Source organism: Monomorium pharaonis, chromosome 2 (assembly GCF_013373865.1).
Source record: "Monomorium pharaonis isolate MP-MQ-018 chromosome 2, ASM1337386v2, whole genome shotgun sequence".
NCBI classification, from domain to species: domain Eukaryota; kingdom Metazoa; phylum Arthropoda; class Insecta; order Hymenoptera; family Formicidae; genus Monomorium; species Monomorium pharaonis.
The window spans coordinates 14,266,509-14,290,014 of record NC_050468.1 but is presented as its reverse complement, the minus strand read 5'-3'; the positions used below and the strand labels follow the sequence as shown (position 1 = coordinate 14,290,014).

The window sequence follows — 23,506 nt, the reverse complement described above, 5'->3', positions numbered from 1 at the left end:
CCATTTTGTCGAATTTAAATGCTCGAAGGTTAAAATTAAATCCGATTCTATAACTTCACTTGAATAATTAAATTCAAGACGTTCGATATTTTTTTACATACAAAAAAATTAGTGTTTTTTCAAAAAATTGTGAATAAGAATTGTACCAGAGTATGACAATTTATCTCGTATTGTTACGTCAAAAGTAATTTTTAATAGGACATTCGTTAAAATCATATAAAAGGTATATTTATATAGCAAGTCTATATATTAATAGATTGTTCGTACAATAGCCGCGTATAATATATCATGTTATTATACAAACTATATAAAATGTAAAATATTATATATTAGAAATGTTTTTTATAACATACTTTATAACATACTTCGACAGTATATAATTACAGTATATCTATTTCAGCTCGAAATGCATAATGGCAAAATTAACAGTACTAACAATAATTTTGTAACTTTTACAAAATATACATCTTTCAAAGATTTTTTTAACAATACAGATAAAGTTATTAAATATCGCGGCAACCATTGTTCTAATTCCTCAAGAAATTATTCAAGCATAAGTATTCAAATAATTGTAATCTAGATTAACTTAAGAAGACAAGCTATTGAATTATTGTTTGAGATTAATCATTTCGATCTTTTAATGGTGTCAATGTTTTATGTGGAGAAGAAATAGGGGTGGAATGTACCATTCCTATATTTTCCTTGCCTTTCCAATGAGATCGTTTTTCTTCTGCTCTCAACTTTTCTATGATCTTTTGTTGTTGTTCCACTAATCTGGTCTTGTTTAGCAATTCCTAAAAAAAAATCATCTTCAATCAGAAAAATACAAAGAAAAAATATGTAAAAATATACACAATGTTATATTTATTTATAGTTATGACAAATTTAATTGTGAGCTCTATTGGATAAATAAAAACGCAATTTAGATTTTCTTAGAGACAAAAAATATTTATTTCTATATATAAAATCCATTCTATAAAATATAATTTAAAAAATAATATACAGCCGAGTCTCCTTTTTGTGAAGTTATTAAAAACAAACGTTTTTCTTAATGTAAAATTCTCCTTAATCTTTGTTCTTATTTTAATGATGCACGAAATTAATTAGTTTTCGCCTTGTCTTGAATTTGTTTACTATAATATAATTACATGTAAATAGCAAAAGAGTAACATAAACGAAAAACGCTTTACTTTAAGAGATTTACCAATTATAATGAAAATGACACAATTTAGAACTTTACAAAACGGAGAATTAACATTATTTACATAATAATTAGAATATACATGAACTAGAATTCCTTGCCACAACTGTAAAACAACAATCGCATTACTTATCAGGCCTGCCTGAACGCCAAATTATAAAATTATGTACAGATACTTATATATATTTTTAACAATATTGTGTGGCGATAATTCCATTAAAAATGTCAATCTTAAAATAGCAGAGAAAAAAACAAAAAGCGAAAAAAGATATCACAGAAATTACGAAAAGCTGAACACCTGTGCCACACACCTGTTCCAATTCGTAGTTTTTATCTTTTAGCTGAATCACATGTTTGATTCTTTGCTTAGGATTCTGATGACCAATTACGTCAGCATATTTTTCAACAATTTCTTTGTAATCCTTCTCAAGAATCTCATTTGATGTTATTAATTTTTTGACCTCCCTACACAGAAGAAAATAGTCATTATTTTCTGAATTTAATAAAAAAATTTGTACTACATTAAACTCACTCTTCAACTTCTTCTCGTCGTATTCTTTCCTCTTTGAGTTGCTGTGCAAGTTCATTTTCCGAAAATTTCCATTTGATTCGTTCTTGCTCTAATAATAAAGTGGTCTCCTATAGGTATGTAACAAAAGACATTTTATTTCTCAATAATATTAATTTGAAATATCAACATAAAGATAAAATCTAGTCGTTAAAAATGTTACCTTAGTAGTTTTTTCTATTTCTTCGAATTGTTTAACTTTTTCAGAAAGCTCTTCTATTCGAGAATTTGCCTATAACATTTCGTATATGTATTAATAATGCAGTGATCAATAATTCATAATTTATTTTAATATTATTTGAACTTACTTTGTCTATGATAATTTGATGTTCCATTGCCTGATCCTGAAGTAATCGCTTACTTTCTCCTAAAGCTTCGTCGCGACTATTTAATTCTTTTAAAAGTTTATTATTTTCTAGTTCCATTCGTGAAAGATCGATCTCTCTAGCGTCATTTTGTTCTTCTAACAAGAGTAATGCATTCTGCGCATCATTGATACTTTCAGACATTTCCTCAAGTTGTGTTCTCAACTACAAATAAATTAAAAAACCAATTGTTAGAAAATCTTAACATTTTCATAAATTGTAAAGTTTAAAGTAGCTACAATAACAAGCGTAACATTACCTCATTATTTAATATAGATTTCAATTTAGCATCATCCTCAAGTCTTGCAATTTCTTGCCCAGTTTTCTGTTTTAGATTTTCGATTTTTGCCTCAAAGATAGATTTTATGGAATCAAATTGAGACAAATTACCAGACTGATGCTGATCTACTAGATGTCTGTGGGCATCTAACTCTTTCATAAAAGATTGGACTTGTTCGTGTACCATTTGCGAGTTGTTACGCATCGCATTAAGCAGGTCTTTATGTTCGCGTATGTTATCTTCACCACGTTTGACTTCATACTGTAATCTTTCCACTTCAGCATTACTTTGAGCCAACCGATTAGTAAGCGCAGCAACAGATGCTTGATTTTCAGCCATAATTAGCTCAAATCTAAATGTTTAAGATTTTAAGATTTAATTGTGTAAATAAGATAATCACTCAGCAAAGTAAAATATAAAGATAAAAGGTAAAAGTTTAAGTATTAAAATGTAAAATTTATATGATATAGACCTTCTCTTCCTGGCAACCATTTCAGCAGCTTCTGTTCTAATGTGATCCTTTAAGGCTCTCAATTCTTGTTTCTTTTCCGCTAAATCGCTTTCCGCCTTATCTAATTCAGATTGTAAACTTTGACTAAAACTTGCCTAAAAATTACAATTTATAATATTATATGATAATGTTAATATTAGCACCACAATAATTACCTGTGTTTCCACGGATGATTTTAGCTCCTCAAGTGTTGTGGAAAGTTTGGTGATTTCAGCATCTCTCTGTAAAAGTTTTTCATCTAATGCAGCACGCTCCATTTCCATATGAAGTATACATGCTTTATATCTCTCGTTAGCCAGTCGCATCTCTTCTTCCACAGTATTTCGCGCCTCTTCGACCATGGCATTGACCTAAGAAAAAGTCCCATTTTAATATTTATGAACGTTATTCTGTAATAAAAATTTTCTCAAACATCACAAAAAAACACACATACAAAAAATAACAGACAAATATCTATAAAATAAATTCACAGAAAATATCCACAGAATATATTTCATAATAATTTATAAAATATGTCTGTACATTCACACAAATATTAACAAAAAATTAATAATTAATCAGTGATGTTTGGCACTTTACGCACGTGTAATCTGCTTACTTTGGCGTCGCATTCAACAATCGTCTTTTTAACCTGTTCCTTGTTCTCAATGCGACATGCTATTAGTGTATCTCGTTTATCAGCCTCAGCTTTTTCAATCATTTCCTGAGCATGCTTCATTATCCGTTCAGTTTCCTCTTCAAGTTTTTTAACAGAAGTTTGTTTTAATTCCTCTATTTCTTCATCTTTCGCCTTCTTAATCTAAATAAAATAATATTTATATTAACCGTTAAGGAATTATAAATATACATTTAATATAGAGTAAAATATACGTATCATCGTACATTTTCTAATTCTTTTATGTATTCATCTGCAGCATCCTCTAATAATTTCTCCAGTTTTGATGTGTTTTCAGTGTGTATATTTGTCATGTCGTTCAAGTCTTTTTTATATTTTTCTATTGTAATGGTATGCCTCTCATTTGAAAGCTTCAGCTCATCTTGAGCTACTTGTAAACGTCGACTTATCTAAAGCATGAAAAAGAATTATCTAATAAAGCTCAAATTATACATTTATTGTGTGTGTGTGTGTGTGTGTGTACATATATACATACACATACATACACATACGTATGCATAAACGTATATAGTTTTCAGAAAATAGTAACAAACTTAAAGTAATGATAAATCTAATTAAACTTTTTTTTAAATAACTTGTATCCGTTCAATTTCTTTAAAGCATTAGATGTTAATTTTAAGTGCGTTAAACAATAATTTTTGTAAAATATATAATTTAAAAAATTTTGATATAGTTGCATAGACCAGAATGCGATATCTATGCATCTATACCAAAATTAACAGTAACATTTCAATTGCTTTACTCCATGTTATGCAAATTGCCGTCTTGTGCAAGATAGAATGAAAAATAACAAACACTATTTCACTTAGTCCTATACTGTTAATTTTCAATTTTGTTACCATATTAAAAATGTATGAATGCTTGATTTAGGTATACAGACACATTGTCGATTTTTAATGTTAGTTTTTATTTTATTAATATAAAAGTATATATTAAAAATAGCAATTTACAATCTCATAACATGTATTATATCTACAATACATTGAAAAAAATTGAAATTTTTGAAACATTATATGCATTCATTATTCTATAAATTCAATTCAAATGTCCATAGTTTATGTACACCAAATTTCTGAAATGTTCTCGTAGGAAAGAAGACATAAGTCCTGCAAAGGATATGCTGATCAAACAAAAAAACATTCAACGTTTTAAATAATATTACTAGGTACAGATTACTTAGCATAAATTGTTTCACTCAAAATCTCTTAGAGATTTCTTCTTACTCCTTCTCTGTTGAAAAGAAACAATTTCAAGATTGCTCTCAATATTCTCTGACTACTCTAATCATTTATGCGGTATATACATATATATAAAATATACAGAAATAATTCTAAAGTAAAAAATTTAAGGAATATCCTTTTTATTTATTTTATGAAGAAAAGATAATATAAATACATATTCTAAAATGCTTTGTTTTCAAAATACAAGATATCAAAGTTGAGCAAAAAATATGAAAATTTTGATAAGCTAAATACTTAAAAATATTTTAATCATATGTTATTAATTAATTAAGAATCTTTTTCAGTATCAGTAAAATATTTTTAGATTTACCAAGGACGTACAAGTAATTATATTAAATTTTTTTAAATTAAAGAATAATATGCTCTACTGCTACAGCTAAAATTCTACAAGTTTTTTTCTTGTGTTTCTTTTTTAATTAATAGAAACTAATAAAAAATTCTTCATAATGGACAAAATAATGTGTCGATATTATACATACGAGGATCACATACAAACCAATTGTATGTAGAATATATCTAATACGTACATCTTCATGAATATTTTGCAGATTCTTCAATTCTTTTGTAAGAGAATAGTTCGTTTCTTCTATTTCATTTGCTTTTGTTTCCATTTTTGATGCATGTGTCTTATAAAAATTATTTTGCTCTAAGAGTTCTTCTTTTTCTTTTTCAAAATCACTTTTCAAACATTCAATTTCTTCCTTATGTTTGTTAGTAAAATCGGATATTTTATAAGCATAATTGGCAGCAAGCTCTTCATATTGTGTTTTAAGCTCATGTAATTCGTGTTGTAGTTCTTCTTCGATATCATGGTCTCGTTTCACTGTTTCCAATTTATTCAATAATTCTTTAATGTTTGCTTCAAGAGCTTCGATCTGTTAAACAAAATAAAATAAAAAAATATTACTTTGTTAACATAAAAGTAAATCACACTTCTAAAATAAAATAATAATTTAATAATTAAAATAATAATTTACTTTTATTCTATTTTCCTCTTTCTTAGCACACAATTCAGCTTCCAATAATGTCATTCCTTCCGACAGTACAGCAATACGATTTCTGAGTTCGGTTTCCATTATTTTTCGTGTTGAAATCTCATGCTCTTTTTCCTTTTCCATCTGTAATAATTGAGATCGAAGCCTCTGCATTTCTGCCAGATGTTTATTATCATGACTATTTATTACATCCTGTTGCAACTTAGCCTGTAAATTAAAAATATTTTAAAAACATAATATTAATGACACTAGCTGATAATAAATATCTATTAACAAAAATATTGCAATAACCATTGCTTCTATATCTTTCTTCTGTTGCGTTTCCATTTCATTTTGATTTTTACGTAATTCCTCTAATTCTATTTCTAATTTCTGTATCTCGTCTTTCATGTCCTCGATATGCTTTTCATGTTCCAGTATAGTTTTATCTTTATTCAAACATTCTACTTGAAGATCTGCAAGTTGCTGTTTGGATTCATACTTCATATTTTGATTTTTGATTAAAGGTTGCGGGGTTTTTAATTTAGGATAAATCGATCCAGTTGTAATTAATCGTTTCGATGGAAGTTGAGGCTGCAGAAAATATATAATAATAATATATAAATTATAAAATGTATTAATATATATATATTTTTTTAATATTTTACATGATTATTTGCAGATCTTTTCCACATTTCTCAAATATTACAAATAATTTGCAAACGACAATAAAATTCGATAATTCTTACCACACGAAAAATAGGAGCCGACGCATTACTCTTTATTGATGCATTGCATTCCGCGCTGCTTGAGCTTTTACTATCTAAAAATCTATCAGACTTCTCAATAACAATTCCTTTCACTTTACTGTTAAATTTTGGATCGTAAGCGCCTGGTGGTGGTGCATCGCCTGTGAAATTATTCGAGTGTTAGAAAATTAGAATTTAAATAACAGATCAATGATTAGAATGAATTCCTATTAAGGAGACCACTTAGGGAGATTATAAAAAATTTAATTTTTTTAAAGTTTCTTAAATAATAATTGTTCAAGCGTACTTTCCGATAATCTGAGTACAATTTCTTGAAAATTTTCGGAGTTAAGATTTTTAAGAGCGTTAAATGCGATGTATATCATAATTGGACTGAATTATACTTGGAATATAAAGATTTAAGATAGTTTGTAAATGTTTTAAAAATCCAAGTAGCCTTTCTCTCCTTCGCACCTTTACATGCATGCAAATATTTTAAAGATAATTGTAAAAGTTAAACATCTTCACATTCTAAAAATAATCAAAATTGTAATGTTTTATTCGGTATATTTATGAAGAATGTGATACAATTTTTAAAGTTATGGAGATTATAAGAATCCATATAAGCTAAAAATGTACAGCAATCTCTGACACGATGGATGGCCAGCAATTAGATCCAGCGTGTTGCAAGAGCAAAAAACGATTTGTTACAGATAACAAATTCAAATTTCAAATCAGATCAATAATTTTTATAAAGAAAATTAATCCTTTAAAGGCAATCATCAATTTAAAAAAATATACAAGGATAAAAACAGAAATATCAAACTAAAAACTTTAAATATATTTTTCTTGTATTATTTTAATTTTACTGATATACAGAAAAATACAGTTCCAATGACTTGTGATTTTAACATATAAATTGTAATTATTTGTTTTTCATATTATAAACCTAAAGAAGTAATAAATTTTTGAAAACAAATTTTTTCGAAAATTTAATTGGAATAACAATAATAAAAAATAATAAAAAAATAATCTATTTCTATAAAAATGTAATTTTACCAAATCACTGTTTTTTATAGTTTCATTGATTTTATATATGCATTTATCATTATTAATCACAAATCAATTTGGATTTTTGTTTCAGACTAGTTTTGATTCTGCAATATCAGTAATTAAATGCTGTAAATACGTCTACCGTGTCTGCTGCTGCATCTCGGTTATTTTACATTATTTTGACATATAAAAAAAATTATGAATATATGTTATTATATAAAATATAAAAATAATAAATAAAATAATACATAACGATAAAAAAAATAAAAGTTATCATCTTTTGGCATTTTAATTTAACTGGTTTCTTTAATTCATTTATATTCTATACAAAGATTAAGTATGACTTGTTCTTAAGTATTGCATAATATATCAATAGGAGTCGCGCAGTGTCCTGCAACGACAAAGGAGAGGAAAGACGGCGGCGGCTAAATGAGACTTCCTTTTGGCGCAACGTAACGCGCATGGGGAGAAGCAGGCGCAAATGGAAAAGACAGCTGTTCTGAATGCAAGGGACACATCTCTATGGGGTCGTAGAATAACCAGGTGTAGCCGGCAACGTTCCCCATTGCGTCCATACGCGATAAAACGTCTTCTTTTATTGTCTGTACCGCGAGTTTTTTTTCTTCCAAAGGGAGGAGGAAGATAGGGAGGGAGGGAGGAAGAATCAATATATGAGAAATTTAAAGGGCAGACGCCAGCGATATACGAAGATAAGACAGGGAATAACGAATAAAATATTATACTGTCTACTTTTTACTTGAACAGTTACATTCACAAAGGAATAAAGGAAGCAATATAAGGAGCAAATGGTGATAAAAATAATAACTACAATCAGAAAACAGATGTTATATTAAAGAATAAAACAAATTTGCGATCGCGTGGTATTGATAATCATATATCAACAAGAATTAATGATATGCGATTAGTCAAAACTAATAAAAATATATGCAATTGATAAGTTTATGAAAGACGTCCGTTTTTAATATTTGTTGTATATAAAATATCATTTTCTTTATTTCGTATTCTTATATTTTAATATTGCATCGGTTTTTTTATTAATTGTATCAATTATAATTAACTCGTAAGTACTCGCATGGAGTTATTAGTGACTCCAGTCATTTTTTTTATAAACTAGTAAAATAATCATCTATTTAATCGAGTTATAATTCTAGGTGCCTTTTTTTCAAAATCCCCAAACATAATCTGCTTTATGTCACAAAAATTTAATGAGTTATTTACAAAAATCCGCGCGATTACTTACGGATTAATTAAGAAAAACAGTAAGTTTTGCAAATTAAAATACTAGTCAAAATATTCTGTCCTTTTAATTTTAAAGGACATTTACAAATTATATCGGAAGATTATCTAAACTAAAATAAAACTGAGAAGAGTTAAAAATTTTTGCAATACATTTAAAATTATGTACAAAAATTAATATATACTTATTTCATTTATTTATTTATTTATCACATATATAATTATTTATATCTGCTCTTCACAGTAAAATAATAATATAATTACTTATTATTACTTATAAATTATTATTGCATCATACAAGTTTCATATACACAATGTAAAAAAGAATTCCTTGCAATTATTTGATAAATATTTTTTATTTACAAAAATATAAAATATATGAGAATACATAAACAAGAAAATAAAATACAAATGTATTCTACAAAAATATACTGTTTGTAATGCAGATATATTCTTCTTCATTTATCTTTATATTAATATAATTTATAAAAATATATAAAATAACGTAAAAATTTTAGTAAAACAATATCAATTCCTCTAGAATGTCCTCTAGAATTTTATGAAAAGATTGATTCGCGATGAAAAAGTTATTATCTTACAATGAAAAAAAACTGAAATCGTTGAGAGCACAGCAGAAAGTATATGATACAAGTAACAAGGCATGCGTCCAAAACGGTTAAATCTCCACGCTTCACGGAACTTAAGGTCAAGACCCAATGTTTTCCCGCCATAATACAACTGTACACACAGTACACACACTCATGCAATTGCACGGAATAACAATAATGAGACATCCTATAGAATTTTCAATTCGTTTTATGCAAAAATCGGTCGCAGAAATTTTCTGTCACATCAATCAAATCATGTAATTAACACAAACTTAATTCAATATCGACTCAATTCCATTACAAGCTCTCTGGTCCTCCCCCCCTCCCACACACACACACACGAGTTCTTTTGTACTCCAAAATTTAACAAGCTATAAACAACAGGCTATAACGCAGTCACGTAGATCGAGACAAATGTGAAAAAAAAAGGAGAAACCACCAAAGTCACATATGACGTATAGACGCGATTGAAAGTCGCGAACCTAGTAATCCCTCGACAACAGAGGCATGTAGAGACGAAGAGGAAGTAATCGGCAAGCAGGCAGAGGATCGGCGATCCTGAAGATCAGGTACGTTACTCGCTACGACAAACAACTTACTTCCAAGCTCGTTGAACCGCTGTATCCTCGCCTTGGAGAAGGACATTTCGCTCGAGTCGTGTCTCACGCGCGCGCGTGCACGCAGGTAGACTTATCCGTATCCTCGAGCTAACGAAGTTTGACAGATTCACAGCGCGGGATTGTCGCGTGGGCGATTGTGTGCGGAATGCGCGCGACAGAGAGGATCGTGTCGAGAATGACCGTTGCACCGTTCTTGTGTTATCACCGTTCCGTTCCTCCCGCTCTCTCTCTCTCGCGAGAGTAAGACCGTACGGATCACACTTCGTCACCCCGAACGCCGTACGCTTCCAACAGTTCCAACTGCGATTCTGTGCGATTCCTCACCCTACTCGCTGTATCGGTTATTTCAATTTGAAACGACAGTTTCAACCATGAGCGCAACGACGATTCGTCGCAAAAGTGGCCAATGAGCAAGCAAGCCTACGAGCATAGAACTTGTATATCGAGATGCGCTTTTCTCTGTAGAGATCGAGAAAGACAGTCAGAGAGAGGGGGAGAGAGAGAGAGAAAAAGAGAGAGAGAGAGAGAGAGAGAGAGAGAGAGAGAAAGAGAGAGAGAGAGAAATAACGTTTTACATACATACAATTTGATTAACGACGTTAATAACAATTTTATAGCGTTTTCGACCGGCCTGAGTTAATCGCTCCGGGAGCGATTAATGACGTCATAAAGCCAATCACAACTATTCTTCTGAAGAAGGGAATAATTGTGATTGGCCAGTTCTAGAGGAAAAGAACCTGAGACGAGTTCCAGCACGGTCGAAAACGCCATTATTCACATATGTTGCGCAGTGTAATTTATAGGGCTAGTTTTATTATTTCCCATAAATTCTATATTACTAAATATACCTTTTTCTTTAAATGGAAAGAGATAATAGATAGGTCGCATCTTCTATTTTTTCTTTTTTTAATGTACGAAGGTCATTTTGAGCACACATGGAATGCTCATTGCTCGTTGCAATAAAATGTAATATACTGCTACTACCAACGCACGTTCTGATAGGCTGCTGCTTTTTGTTAAGGTGTGAATTTGCCCTTATAGCCAATCAATAACGTCTGACAAGTTTGCCGTAAGCAGCAAAGGTGCGTCTTGTAAATGCACCGAAAGGAAAGATTTGAAGCTCTCGCGTTTGATTCGTCGTTGGGGTTTCGCCGAGTTTCAATTTCATATCGAGCCTCGAGCTTGTCCGCGTATTCATGGAATATGTGCGTGACGACTACGAGTGCCACGTGTACCCGGTGGCGGACCAACTAGGCTTAACGCGTTGTCGTGGCCCACGCGTTTTATCAGTAATCAGTGGTCACTGATATCACTGATAATCACTGATGCGTCGCCGGTGAAGCTCTTGGTTCTGTTGAGTTTCTGTGCGGCATGTCAAATCTTCGATTCACAATGAGATACAAGCTCTGTGTCGCACTGATTCTTTTTTCTGTTTTAAGCTATGTCGCTTGTCAATATAGGACAAAAAACGTGAGGGCTCCTCTAATATCTTACATTTATTACTCCATTTTGACTCTCAATATGTTTCCAAAATCTAATTCTGAAATATTCTTTTTTTTTTTTTGTAGAACCAAGGGACCTCCTTGGCAGAGCGCGTGCAGCAATTAACAGAGATGGCTATGAAAAAATCTGTACTGAAATTCAATGGATCGAAATTTAAACAGTACATTAAATCCCCTCCAAGGAATTATTCAGTTATAGTCATGTTTACCGCTATGGCACCTCAGAGACAATGTCAGATTTGCAGGTGAATTAAATTGTGTTTAAACTTGAATGAATCACTAAAAAAACCTGTGTTCAATAATTTTATTATAATTTTAGGCATGCCAACGACGAATTTACAATAGTAGCTAATTCCTTCCGATATTCTCCGTTATACTCCAACAAATTATTCTTCGCCTCTATCGACTTTGATGAAGGATCAGATGTCTTTCGGTTGGTAAGTAAAAAATATAAGAATGTGAGAAGATGTAATTAATATAAAAATGTTTTCTACCATAGATGAAATTGAATACTGCTCCAGTATACATGCATTTCCCACCTAAAGGTAAACCAAAAGCTGCCGACACTATGGATATCCAGAGAGTAGGGTTTGGTGCGGAAGCAATAGCGAAATGGATTGGTGAACGTACAGATATTCAGGTAATGTCATAATTGGTGCCTCATGTCGTTTTTGCCATACACAAAATCAAAAATGCCTTTTTTTTAAAGTTAGCTGCTTTCTGATTTTTCTATAGTACATGTTTTATATGAAATATGAGAGACAATTAACTTCAAATAAAAATTTTTGATGCTTGTTTGGCGAGATTTTGTAACTCTTAATTCTTAAAAACAGTAACTTATCTTAATGATATCAATACAATTGTTAAAAGTTACGAAATTCCACTACTGGAGTATTAAAGTAAATAATTGCGCTAATATTCGTTATTTGTTATACATGTTTTACACTTTTGTAATAAATGTTATTATGTATTATAGATCCGAGTATTTAGACCACCAAATTACTCTGGTACAGTAGGATTAGGAATGCTCGTGGTTATTGTTGGAGGCGGCCTGTATCTTAGACGTAACAACTTGGACTTTATTTATAACAAAAATCTCTGGGGATTCCTCGCTTTAGTAAGTATATATTTTTTTTTTATCACTTTTTTTCATCTAGTAACTAGTACTGTATTAATTTTTGAATTATATTTTAAAATATTTCGAGCGTTTTTTTATATAATATGATGCTATTTAGATAAATTTTTTGTTAAAAGTGTTGTTAAATCATAAAAAATTATCATTATTATTATTATATACATATTATTATTATATACATATAACTTCTTATCAAGTGCTTATCAAAATCATACAAAATTCACAATTAAAAAAATTTTCTTTAAATGTTTTAAGAAATTGTTGAATGGAAATTTTTGAATATTTTTTCAATATTTTGTAATTTTTTTAAGTTTTATATTTTGCAACACTTAATTGAAAATTTTCTAAAATTTTTCATCCTGTGCTATAGCCCATGCTTTGACATGATGAAGGTTGTAACAAAAAATCTTAATTTACTTTTAGTTCTTTGCCATAAATATGACTTCTGGACAAATGTGGAATCATATCAGAGGGCCACCTTTTATTCATAAATCACCAAATGGCAATGTAGCTTATATTCATGGATCTTCTCAAGGACAATTTATAGTAGAAACCTATATTGTCATGGTTATGAGTATCCTTTTAGTATATTCAGAAATTCATGAAAAAATAATCTCTATATAAAACGATTTAAAAACTGGGTTTATTTAATATTGCGATACAAACCTTAATTACAAAAAGATGGAGCGGTGGTATTAGGAATGATCTTAATGACTGAGGCTGCAGCTCGTAAAGGAGACGTTAAGAAACGCAAAATATTAGCTGTGATAGGTGCAGGATTAGTCGCAATTTTCTTTAGTCTCCTTCTATCAATATTTAGGAACAAGGCTCAGGGTTATCCATATAGGTACGTGTTAATCTTGTTTTTAATATACATTATTATAAGCAAAATTTTTAATATTATGAAGTATGATGATATTAATTGAAAAACTTTAAAAAAAAAAACTTCAATAACATCATCATGCTTCATACTTGAATATTTATCAGAATTGTTATTATATTCGTATCCCAGGGAAGAATAATTTGTTTGTTTCAGTTTACTGTTTAAGTAACTAAATAAATCAAGTAACTAAAAAGATATCTTCATACACTATTCATTTGAATGAAGAGTTTTTGGGAGTTTGATGTGAAAAAACTAGGAAGATTTTTTTACAAATAAAAAGTAAAGTTATATTGTTATAAATGTTGTATCATGTTCATTATATTATATATGTAATATACAAATACTTAATACTATTGTACAATAAAGCAGTAGTATATGGAAATATGTATTTAAATTAAGGATAAAATTAATTAAACCTATTTATTCAGTATATATATTTTTAAAATTTTATTAAGTAATACTGTTTTCCATATATAATACAAATTTCCAAAAAATTACAATATAAAAGGAATTAAAATCTTTCTCTCTTTTGGATAATTTTTGAATGTTTTGTGATACCACTGATGAGTTATATATGCACAGTATACCTAAAAAGGGTCATTTGTACTTTTAGCTTCTCTTTTTATCAATAAAAGAAAATGTAATATTTCTTACTTGATTTCCATTTCTTACCTGATTTGCTATAACCCAAAACGTAACATAATGATACGTAGATGCTTGCCAAAGAATTGCAGACAGCATTGTATATATAAGTATCTCGCATAATTGCAAAGGGCTTGATACATACTTAAACAGACCGCCAGATGGTATTTTATATTCAAGGGATACGATATCACCATGTATATTTTTACGTAATTTTGCAAGAATAAAATTTGTTTTTAATTGCATATATGATGACCATATACAAATAAGCGCACAAACTAGTTTTACCATTGTAATTTTATTCAGGAGCACATTCCCATATGAACCTAAAAAAATATGATACATATATACATGTAATATTATTTATCATAATACAGAGCTTAAAAAAAGTATTGACACAGTGTGGTTACTACTATAAAATAGTTTATATTTGTAAAGAAATGGCAGTAAAATATTAAGTGATTCAATATTAATTTTTTATTTTTATGTATAATTACACAATTATAGAAATTGACATAAATTACACTTATAAAAAAGTTAAAATCATCTCTTAAGAGTAGGCTAAAATTATTAACACAATTGAAAGATTATGAAATATTATTCATTTGAAGCTACAAATGCTTTAAAGCATTTTTTGATTGGTCAAAAAAATTTTTTACTTTGATTAATCATACAATCAAATGTTTTAAAACATCTGTAATGTCAAGTGTCTTTTTTGTTTTTTCGCAAAAAATTCGCAAAGATCGCATTTTGGTCTCTCTAGATATGTCCTTAAATAAGGAAACGTATAAGAAGTCCCGATGTTTCCAAATTTTTACTATTTAAAGCCAGCGGCACATGATGCTTATTTTCATGTTGGATTGCTTAATTGCTAGACGGAAATGTTCTGTTCTGATTGGTGCATTTTCATTCATCTTCAGAAATTTATGAAAACAAGCATTGTGTGTCGCTGGCTTAAGTTTTTAATTGAGTTGCAAGAAATAATAATGATAGTTATGAAAATCGAAACTTGACCTTTAAATTTATTATGTTAATATTAGATGTCAAATATAATGTTTAACTCTTTCAACCTCAGTGATAAATAATTTGTTCCTATTTTCTTTGAAAATACTTAATATTTTATAGTAACAACCACGCGTTGTGCTAAAATAATCATGCATCATGTAATGCAAATAATTTAATATTTACAAATTTTCGGAAATATACCTCTAACAAATCCTTGGGATTCACCTAATATACTTAGTGTTAGACCAATATAATGTGCAAGTCCAACTATATATATTAATATATTCATTTTTTGATCACTAAATATGTTAACATAACATGTCTCATATAGCCTTTTCCAACAATGTATATTGCATATGACAATAACCAAAATTGTATCTTCTGCTGATACTAAAAAGATAATATACTAAATTATGTATTTATATAAATGTTTATAAAATTTAAAACATTCAAAATAAATATATTTAAAAAATATTTTAACAAAAAACATACTTAATGATTTTCTTGATGCTCCTAATAATGTGTTTAGTACTGTAAACACAATTTGAGGTACATCCACATTATACAGATATATGCGCAAAATTAGGCAAAGAGTAATAGTCATTAGTGGTGCAGAAAGAATGTAATAATGTCTAAACCATCTAAAAATTTATTTAAATAATTTAAAATTTAATTATTAGATAAAAAGTACACACACAACACGCACATATAATTGTATATTTTAAAATATCTTCAAGAATATAAATTGTGTTAAGTTACAGTGAAAAAAATACATGTTAGATTTTAATTCACCTTTTTGGCACTTCGAATTTTGTTGCTATTAGATGAGGCGTCTTTAAACCAAATTTGCCATAAAGAATGCTGCGTTTTATCAATGCAGGTAAATGAGATTCAAACAAACCGATCGATAATACCAATAACAGGGAAACCATTAAATTGAACATGAAAATATATCGAATAATATTTATATCCATTTTTTGTGGCTTATGCTGCAAGATTAAGAGATTGCAGATGACTGTACTATAGGATGACAAGTCTACGACTATTGCATTTAGAATTTCTGCAGTACATCAGTTTCTCTTTAGAAAGGCTTTATAGTAGACTGGGTGTCCCACTTTTGTGTAAAATTCAGGTCGCTGCACAACGAAAAATACTTAATCATATATCTATATAAATTTTTATAAGATTAATAAGAAAATATTCATAAACTGTGTATATCAAAATGCACGCACATTTTCTGAGTATTTTCAAAACATACGCATGTATGTACGCATGGACGCACACGCATAGACGTGCGCGCGCGATACGCACACAGAAGATCAATAATTTATATAAGAGGAAATAAGTTTATAATATATTCGCATAAGTAGTTCAACATCATTTCATCAGATTTGTAAACGCATTGTACACATAATCATATTAAGGGGATCCTGGAGTGACAGAATTACCGACATTTTTTTGCGAACTTGGATCTTCAAATTGGAATAACAAAATGCAAAATCCTTTTACATTTAAGTACGCACAAAAATGAAGGGGGCGATGTACGATTTGTTCTGATAAATTAAAAAAAAATTGTTATTTATTGGTCACCTAATGACAATATTTGCTTTATACGAAAAATCTACAGTTTATGGGCCAGTTGTTCCAATTTCTTGGCGAACTTACTTACCAGTTAAGCATGTGTCTATCTTCATTTCTTTTCTTAAATAAATAAAGACAAACATATATATTTACCTGATAGATACCCAGTAAGCAAAACATCATTGCTGCAACGTTAGTACAATGTTATTCACTGACATAGTAACGTTTCCAACTATGTAGTTTTTAATATTGTATACAACATCATTATGAACAAATTTTGGCTTCAATTTGGAGATTTCAGTAATGTTGAAATAATATTTGCAATATTTTTGTAAATAATATTGCATTTATATTTTTTTAACATTGCGAAAATAATATTGTGAAAATGTTAAAATAACATAATTATAATGTAAGAAAAAAATTAAATTTACGTTGTTTCTCAACAAGCACGGTTATCTCACCATAGTCGCATTTGGTATTGTTTAATATCTGCGGTCACCAACTCTGAACCGCCGTCGACGTTGCTTAACTTTAAAGGCTCTACACAACCTAACCTAACCTAACACTTCATAATGATTCATGAACATTTGATGCTCATACATATTTATTATAGATTAGTTTAATAGACGTCAGAAAGATAAAACTTGTAGTTAATTTTTTTTTATTTCTCAGTCACTAATATATTCTTTTACTTAAAAAAAATATATTTATAAATAAATATAAATATACAATTTTTTTACTGATTTTTACATATGCAAAATAACATGTGGAATAATTTATAAAAACATGTTTTTGCTGTTTTTCTGAAAGTACATAATTATAAAATATTAATAGAAAATAATAATTTGTGGTTATTTCTTTTTAAATTTTTACAAAAAATAATATTTATATAAGACAATAAAAAAGCCTACAAATTTTTACTTTCAGTAAATATTTTAGATATTTATAGAAATTTTTCCCACCAGGATGTTTTTAATATGTTTTAATTTAATATGTTATATTCATAACATATTAAATTAATAACAAAAGTTAATAAAACATTATTGTATAAACGTTAAACAAAACATCACAAACACATGATTAGTAGGCGATATTCAATAGACAAAACAGATTAATTCCTAGACCAAAGATAAAAAACCAAAATTATACTTTTAAAAACGTGCAAAGACGTAATATAAATATTTTTATCGATATATGCGTTATACAACACAAATATAAATATGTACGAGCAAAATATAAAAATTGAATAATTTATATGATAACATAATTATAAACACAGTATTATAAACACATAAAAAAATTTTAATTTATATGTCTGTAAAATTATTTAGATATTATTAAATATTTTAGGAATACTTATAACTTTATGTTATAACATTTAATAACATTTAAAACACATGTGCCTCATGTTTTTAGAATATATTTATAATATTAGGACAGTTATTAAGTAATATTTAAAAAATGTTTATCAGACGTTATGTCATAACGTTTGACAACATTTAAAAAACATTAATAAATGTTTTTAAAATATTTTAATAATATTAGTAGGTAATATTTAAAAAATGTTTATCAAACGTTATGTCATAATGTTTAAATAACATCTAATAAATGTTTTTAAAATACTTTAATAATATTAAGACAACAATATTATTAAGTAACATTTTTGAAATCTTCATGAAACATTAACTTATAATATTAAGAAAATTTCTCTAAAATTAACATTTTAAAAACGTGATCACACGCAACACACACAACACGCACATACACACAATGTTTTTTGCTTACTGAGTAATTAAGTTTACCAAAAAGATGGAACAACCGACCCTATATGTAAAATGGTTCTGTTGTCCCCTAGAAAAAACTTTCAGGAACAATATCGTGCAATTAGAAATAAGATTAGAAGCCTAGAAAAAAAGATTCGCATTCCGCAAATTGGAAAATGAGAAAACGAAAATTTAGGTTATATAGTAAAAAGTAGAGCAATATGAGAAAATTTTTCTTCGTTCTCAATATGAAATTCAATTCATAGATTGATATTAATATGTATACTTTAATTCTGGAAAAGAATTTCTAAATCTATACAAGAAATACATATGAAATTTCATTAATGATGTGCATGAATGACTATCATTATCGATCTCGATCAAATTTTAAAGGCACTCCAAAATCTCCTTAATGTACACATATATTATTTATATGAATACGGAATTTTCTGTGAGTGTTTCTAAACAGCCAGCAATTTAAGTACTTAAACAATCCAAAAGTTTAAAGTAATAAAACATAAGAATAATTGCTAGAATCTATTTGTTCACCGTATTTGTTCACAATATATCACTATGAAAGTATTTGTTCACAATATATCAATATGAAAAGCAAGATAAATTGTAAATAAAGTAAAATATCGTAGAATACGTACTAGCTACTTTTCTTTCTTGCTATAGATTATTAATCAGGCTTGCGGCCAGTTGCACTTTACGGCCAATTTTTGCGACGTTATCCCCACTTTTAGGTTGCTTGTGAAAATGTGACGCTCCAAGGATGTCAGTCATAAATTACCCGGTTTCACCAACACGAGTTAATCTAATCGGTCGATTATTTTAAGTTATTCCATTGGAATTGACCAATCGTATTTGTCTTAAATAAAATTAACAAATGCGATCAATTCCAATGGAATAACCCAAAATAAAATCGACCGATTAGATTAACTCGCGTTCGTGAAACCGGGCCATAGATGTTTAAGGCTATTGCACGTACATTTTTGTAATCATTACCGTGAGAAATTGAGCAATACGATTGGTTAATTCAATTGGTTACGACTGATTTTAACATATGATTGGTTAAAATCTTACGGTTATGATTACGGAAATGTACCGCACCGGCAAAAATGGCGTCCCTCGGAGTCCAGTGCGGCGATCATCCACGCATACACGAAGCGCCGACGCGCCGTACGTGTTATTAAGCGCGCGGTAAAGTGCAAAGTGGAAACGGGGAAAAGCCAAAAAAGTGACTTTTCCAATATCTGTTTCACTCGCACTCGATACTAATGACGTCTTTCGCTTGAATGCGAGTGAAATAAATATTGGACACCGGCGAATCGATATCACATCTTTTCACTCATCATAATTCTATCTTTCTTGAGCGTACGGCATTGGTGAAGGATGCAACACCGGCGCAATCCCCAATTTTTACGCCGAGGGACACCATTTTTGCCGATGCAATGGCCTTTACTGTATGCGATAACCGCTGCAATAATCGGTCGACAATTGCAAACCGTCCACAAGCCTGAATTACTTCGTGCAGTTTTATATTGCGCACATCGTATTTTTACAATTATTGTTTAAGCAAATTATAAAAATGTCATGATATGTTAAAAAGAATAGCACGAATGGAAAAAGTTACTAAAGAAATATAATTTTATTTTTCAAATCACTGAACTTATTTTGAAATTATTATAAACAATATCCTAGGAAGAATATATCATCAGAGATCGCAGATTTATAACTAGTGGATCCTTTTGCATGAGGTCAAAAGATGATTCGAGGTATGAAAATAATTTTTTGGGGCAACAACTATTGTTTAAACAAATTACGAAAATGTTATGACAGTTAAAAATAATAACAGCGATAGATTCTCTGTCTCTCTGCACAATAATAGAATAGACATCAATTCACAATTATCGTAATAAATTATTTGATAGGTACGTTTTTTTATGATATAGATTTTTTAAGAACAAAAGGATTAAAATGTTAATACGCTCTGTAATTGATTGATGACACTTAAGATAGTACTAAGATGGTCTTAAATATAACTATTCGACTATATATATATATATATATAGTTGCATTAGTTACTTAACAAAAGTTCAGGGCAAAACACATTCGATCCTTTTACGCATAACATTAAAACATCTAAACTTCTTGAATAACTTAAAAACTGAGAAGGGTAGTTTTCCTCTTTAGTAACCGGTTTTATGTGAAATTTGAATTTAGCCAGTGAATCTTCGACATTTCAACTCATAGTATGTATCATTGATCTTATATACCAGGATGCGCTTTTTCAATAAATACGTAGCACCGAGATAAAATAGTTTAAATATTTAGTCTATTTAGTTTTCTATCCTTCACATATAAGGAAGACTATTACGCAAGCGCATGCGATGTAGCGCAGTATATAATAAGTAATTAAGTTATGACGATTGCAAATCCTAGTAAGCAAGAAATCATTAATATAACATTATTACAACAATATTTAATAATATGTAACGTTGATAAATATGTAAGTTTTAACGTTGTAATCAACATAATTATAAACAAACTTTGACATTAATTTTAAGATTCTAATAACATTAAAATATAGATATCTTAATGTTCCAAATAAAGTTGTACAAAGTTTTTCCTTGTAAGTTTGAAAAATTTCTTAATAACATTAAATAAATGATACTTAAATATGCTTTAACGTTATTTCATCATTAAATTAATATTGGCGCAACAACGATTTTATTAATTTAATATTTTATTCTTAACATTTAATTTTTATTATAGTAAACAATTTACAATTAACTTGTTTTAATTAATATTAATATATATTATTTTATTATTATAATACACTACGAGAGAGAGCTAAAATTAAATAAAATCTCAATATTAATTTATAATATTGATTAAGATTTTATACTACATACATATTCTTAATTAATATGTAATTAAATAACCTAATTCTATAACCAACAAAGTCTATGTACAAGTAAGCCACTACTTCTGCTGTCATTATTCTTGTTTTGCAAATGACTGCAGAAAGATAAAAAAGGTAATTATTATATGTAAATCATTAATTTTATCTTCCTGCAAAACAAGAATATAATCAGATGTTGCAGAGGCAGGTGTTAATTTGCTTCTAGAAATACATAATATAATACATGAATGTTGAATAATTTGTTGCTAAAAAGGATTTAATACTTTTGTGTGTGTGTGTGTGTGTGTCTTGCTAAGCAGAAATACCAAATGGATTGGCGAATTGGATTATAGATTGATGTAAACTGATATTATTGATAGCCGTGACCAATACACAGAACTCGATTAGAGCGTACACAACTTATGAAATACATTATACAATAATATATAAAAAAATATTTATAAAACATTATATAAAATGTTAAAATAACATTAAGAAATCATTTAAAGTAACGCTTTAAAAATATTTCTGTGATATTAAATGTTAAAGTAACATTAAGAAATCATCTAAAGTAACGTTTAAAAAATGTTTCTATGATATTAAAAAATACATTATAAAATAATATATATAAAATATTTGGAAAACATTATGTTCAAATGTTATAAAAATTGACATAAAATTAATATTTTAAAATGTTGGCTTAATGTTTCTTGCTTACTGGGATGACTTTATATACTTTCGATAATTAAGCAATGTTGCCGGTGCTTTCTATTTAATGGAGTTATCGACTTAAGCTAACTTGAATTGATACAAATGTCAACACAAAAGTCATGTAAATGGAAAGCACCCGTTCATAAATTTTGGTTCTCTTCCGTGAAAGATTTAGAACCAAGATTTAGGCATAAAATATAAAATAAAACAGTCTACATTACGCATAAACTATGTAAATTACGTAGCTATGTATAAAATGTCATATAAACTACGCTACCTATATAGATCATAAAAGATTAATATTTCATTAGACATAATAAAATTATATTCTTTAATAAACTTTAATGAATAATCTATTTTTGATCAGTTAAACTTTTACTCTAATATTATTCATCTTTTTTCTTTTTCTCTCTAACGTAGAAAGAAGAAGAAACGATAAACTCTACAAAAAGTTTATTTGAAGTAATCATATATTTTGTCAGTTTTATTTTTAGCTATTTTACTTAGTTTATCTAACCTTTGTGTGCAAACCTGGGGTGTACGTCACCCCAGCAAAAGTCTCAATAATTCCTTAATCATTAATTTTTTAATAATTTCTTTGACTATGTTAAAATTAAATTTTTTCCTTGAAAACCATTGGATTTATCTTTTGACGTATTTGAATTCAAAAAATACTCGGAAATTTTTTCAACTTCTAATACGTCATAATTTACGCGTTGCAAAAAATATGCTGGGGTGCTCCACACCCCATAGTGCATCAACTTAATTTTCATGAAGTGTTGCACACAAGGATTAAAAAGTCGAAAAAAATAATAAAAAACTTGATTTTATACTATTAATAAAAGTTTTCATTAATTTTCTAATATTATTATTATGTATTTATTATACATGTACACACACACGTGCGCGCACGCTCAACCTCTCCAAAAAATGACAATTTTTCAAATGTATTCACAATTGATTGAAATATCCTGTACATATAAAATTAATATTTTAGTAATAATTAATATATATTTGAAAAGATTATATATGAAATATAATAGAAAAATAATTTATTAATGAACGAATACAAAATATAATAAATAGTATCTAAACAGTGTCAAAATACAATTCAGTATCTTTTTCTAATGTGTTATGTTTTGTAAATTTACAATTGCTTTGAACTTCTAATGAATTAACTTCTAGTAAAATAGCCATTATCAAAAAATTAAAAATTAGCATTTTTAATAAATATTAAGTACAATTTAAATAATTCTTTGTTTTATCCGTTTTT

The 23,506-nt window shown here is 28.5% G+C and overlaps 3 protein-coding genes across 7 annotated transcripts; 1 reads left to right on the top strand and 2 right to left on the bottom strand.

Moving 5' to 3' along the window:
* Positions 1–202: 202 nt before the first annotated feature.
* Positions 203–10,442, bottom strand: LOC105828865 (hyaluronan mediated motility receptor). Of its 2 annotated transcripts, none has more exons than XM_012667420.3 (15): positions 10,083–10,442; positions 6,566–6,726; positions 6,129–6,410; positions 5,820–6,044; positions 5,370–5,717; positions 3,808–3,990; positions 3,509–3,724; positions 3,081–3,275; positions 2,887–3,020; positions 2,394–2,766; positions 2,078–2,299; positions 1,933–2,001; positions 1,734–1,840; positions 1,513–1,666; positions 203–794 (listed from the first exon to the last, which is right to left on the bottom strand). In XM_012667420.3, the coding sequence occupies exons 1-15, from the start codon at positions 10,126–10,128 to the stop codon at positions 621–623; spliced, it is 2,889 nt and encodes a 962-aa protein (XP_012522874.1). In that variant the 5' UTR covers positions 10,129–10,442; the 3' UTR covers positions 203–620. The 2 variants fall into 2 exon arrangements, with proteins under 2 accessions (XP_012522874.1, XP_012522875.1); XM_012667421.3 differs by having other exon boundaries at positions 3,524–3,724.
* An 886-nt stretch (positions 10,443–11,328) lies between these two features.
* On the top strand, positions 11,329–14,005 carry LOC105828864 (tumor suppressor candidate 3). The gene is made up of 8 exons (XM_012667418.3): positions 11,329–11,573; positions 11,672–11,850; positions 11,925–12,042; positions 12,105–12,245; positions 12,582–12,722; positions 13,164–13,314; positions 13,422–13,587; positions 13,777–14,005. Exons 1-8 carry the CDS (start codon positions 11,475–11,477, stop codon positions 13,790–13,792), a joined length of 1,011 nt encoding a protein of 336 aa, XP_012522872.1. The 5' UTR covers positions 11,329–11,474; the 3' UTR covers positions 13,793–14,005.
* On the bottom strand, positions 13,923–19,693 carry LOC105828866 (polyprenol reductase). Of its 4 annotated transcripts, none has more exons than XM_012667423.3 (7): positions 17,283–17,467; positions 17,005–17,036; positions 16,063–16,406; positions 15,763–15,911; positions 15,472–15,660; positions 14,296–14,591; positions 13,923–14,210 (listed from the first exon to the last, which is right to left on the bottom strand). In XM_012667423.3, exons 3-7 carry the CDS (start codon positions 16,242–16,244, stop codon positions 14,118–14,120), a joined length of 909 nt encoding a protein of 302 aa, XP_012522877.1. In that variant the 5' UTR covers positions 16,245–16,406; positions 17,005–17,036; positions 17,283–17,467; the 3' UTR covers positions 13,923–14,117. The 4 variants fall into 4 exon arrangements, with proteins under 4 accessions (XP_012522877.1, XP_012522878.1, XP_036139352.1 ...); XM_012667424.3 differs by having other exon boundaries at positions 17,313–17,467; XM_036283459.1 differs by lacking the exons at positions 17,005–17,036; positions 17,283–17,467 and adding an exon at positions 19,268–19,693.
* Between the last annotated feature and the right edge of the window lie 3,813 nt (positions 19,694–23,506).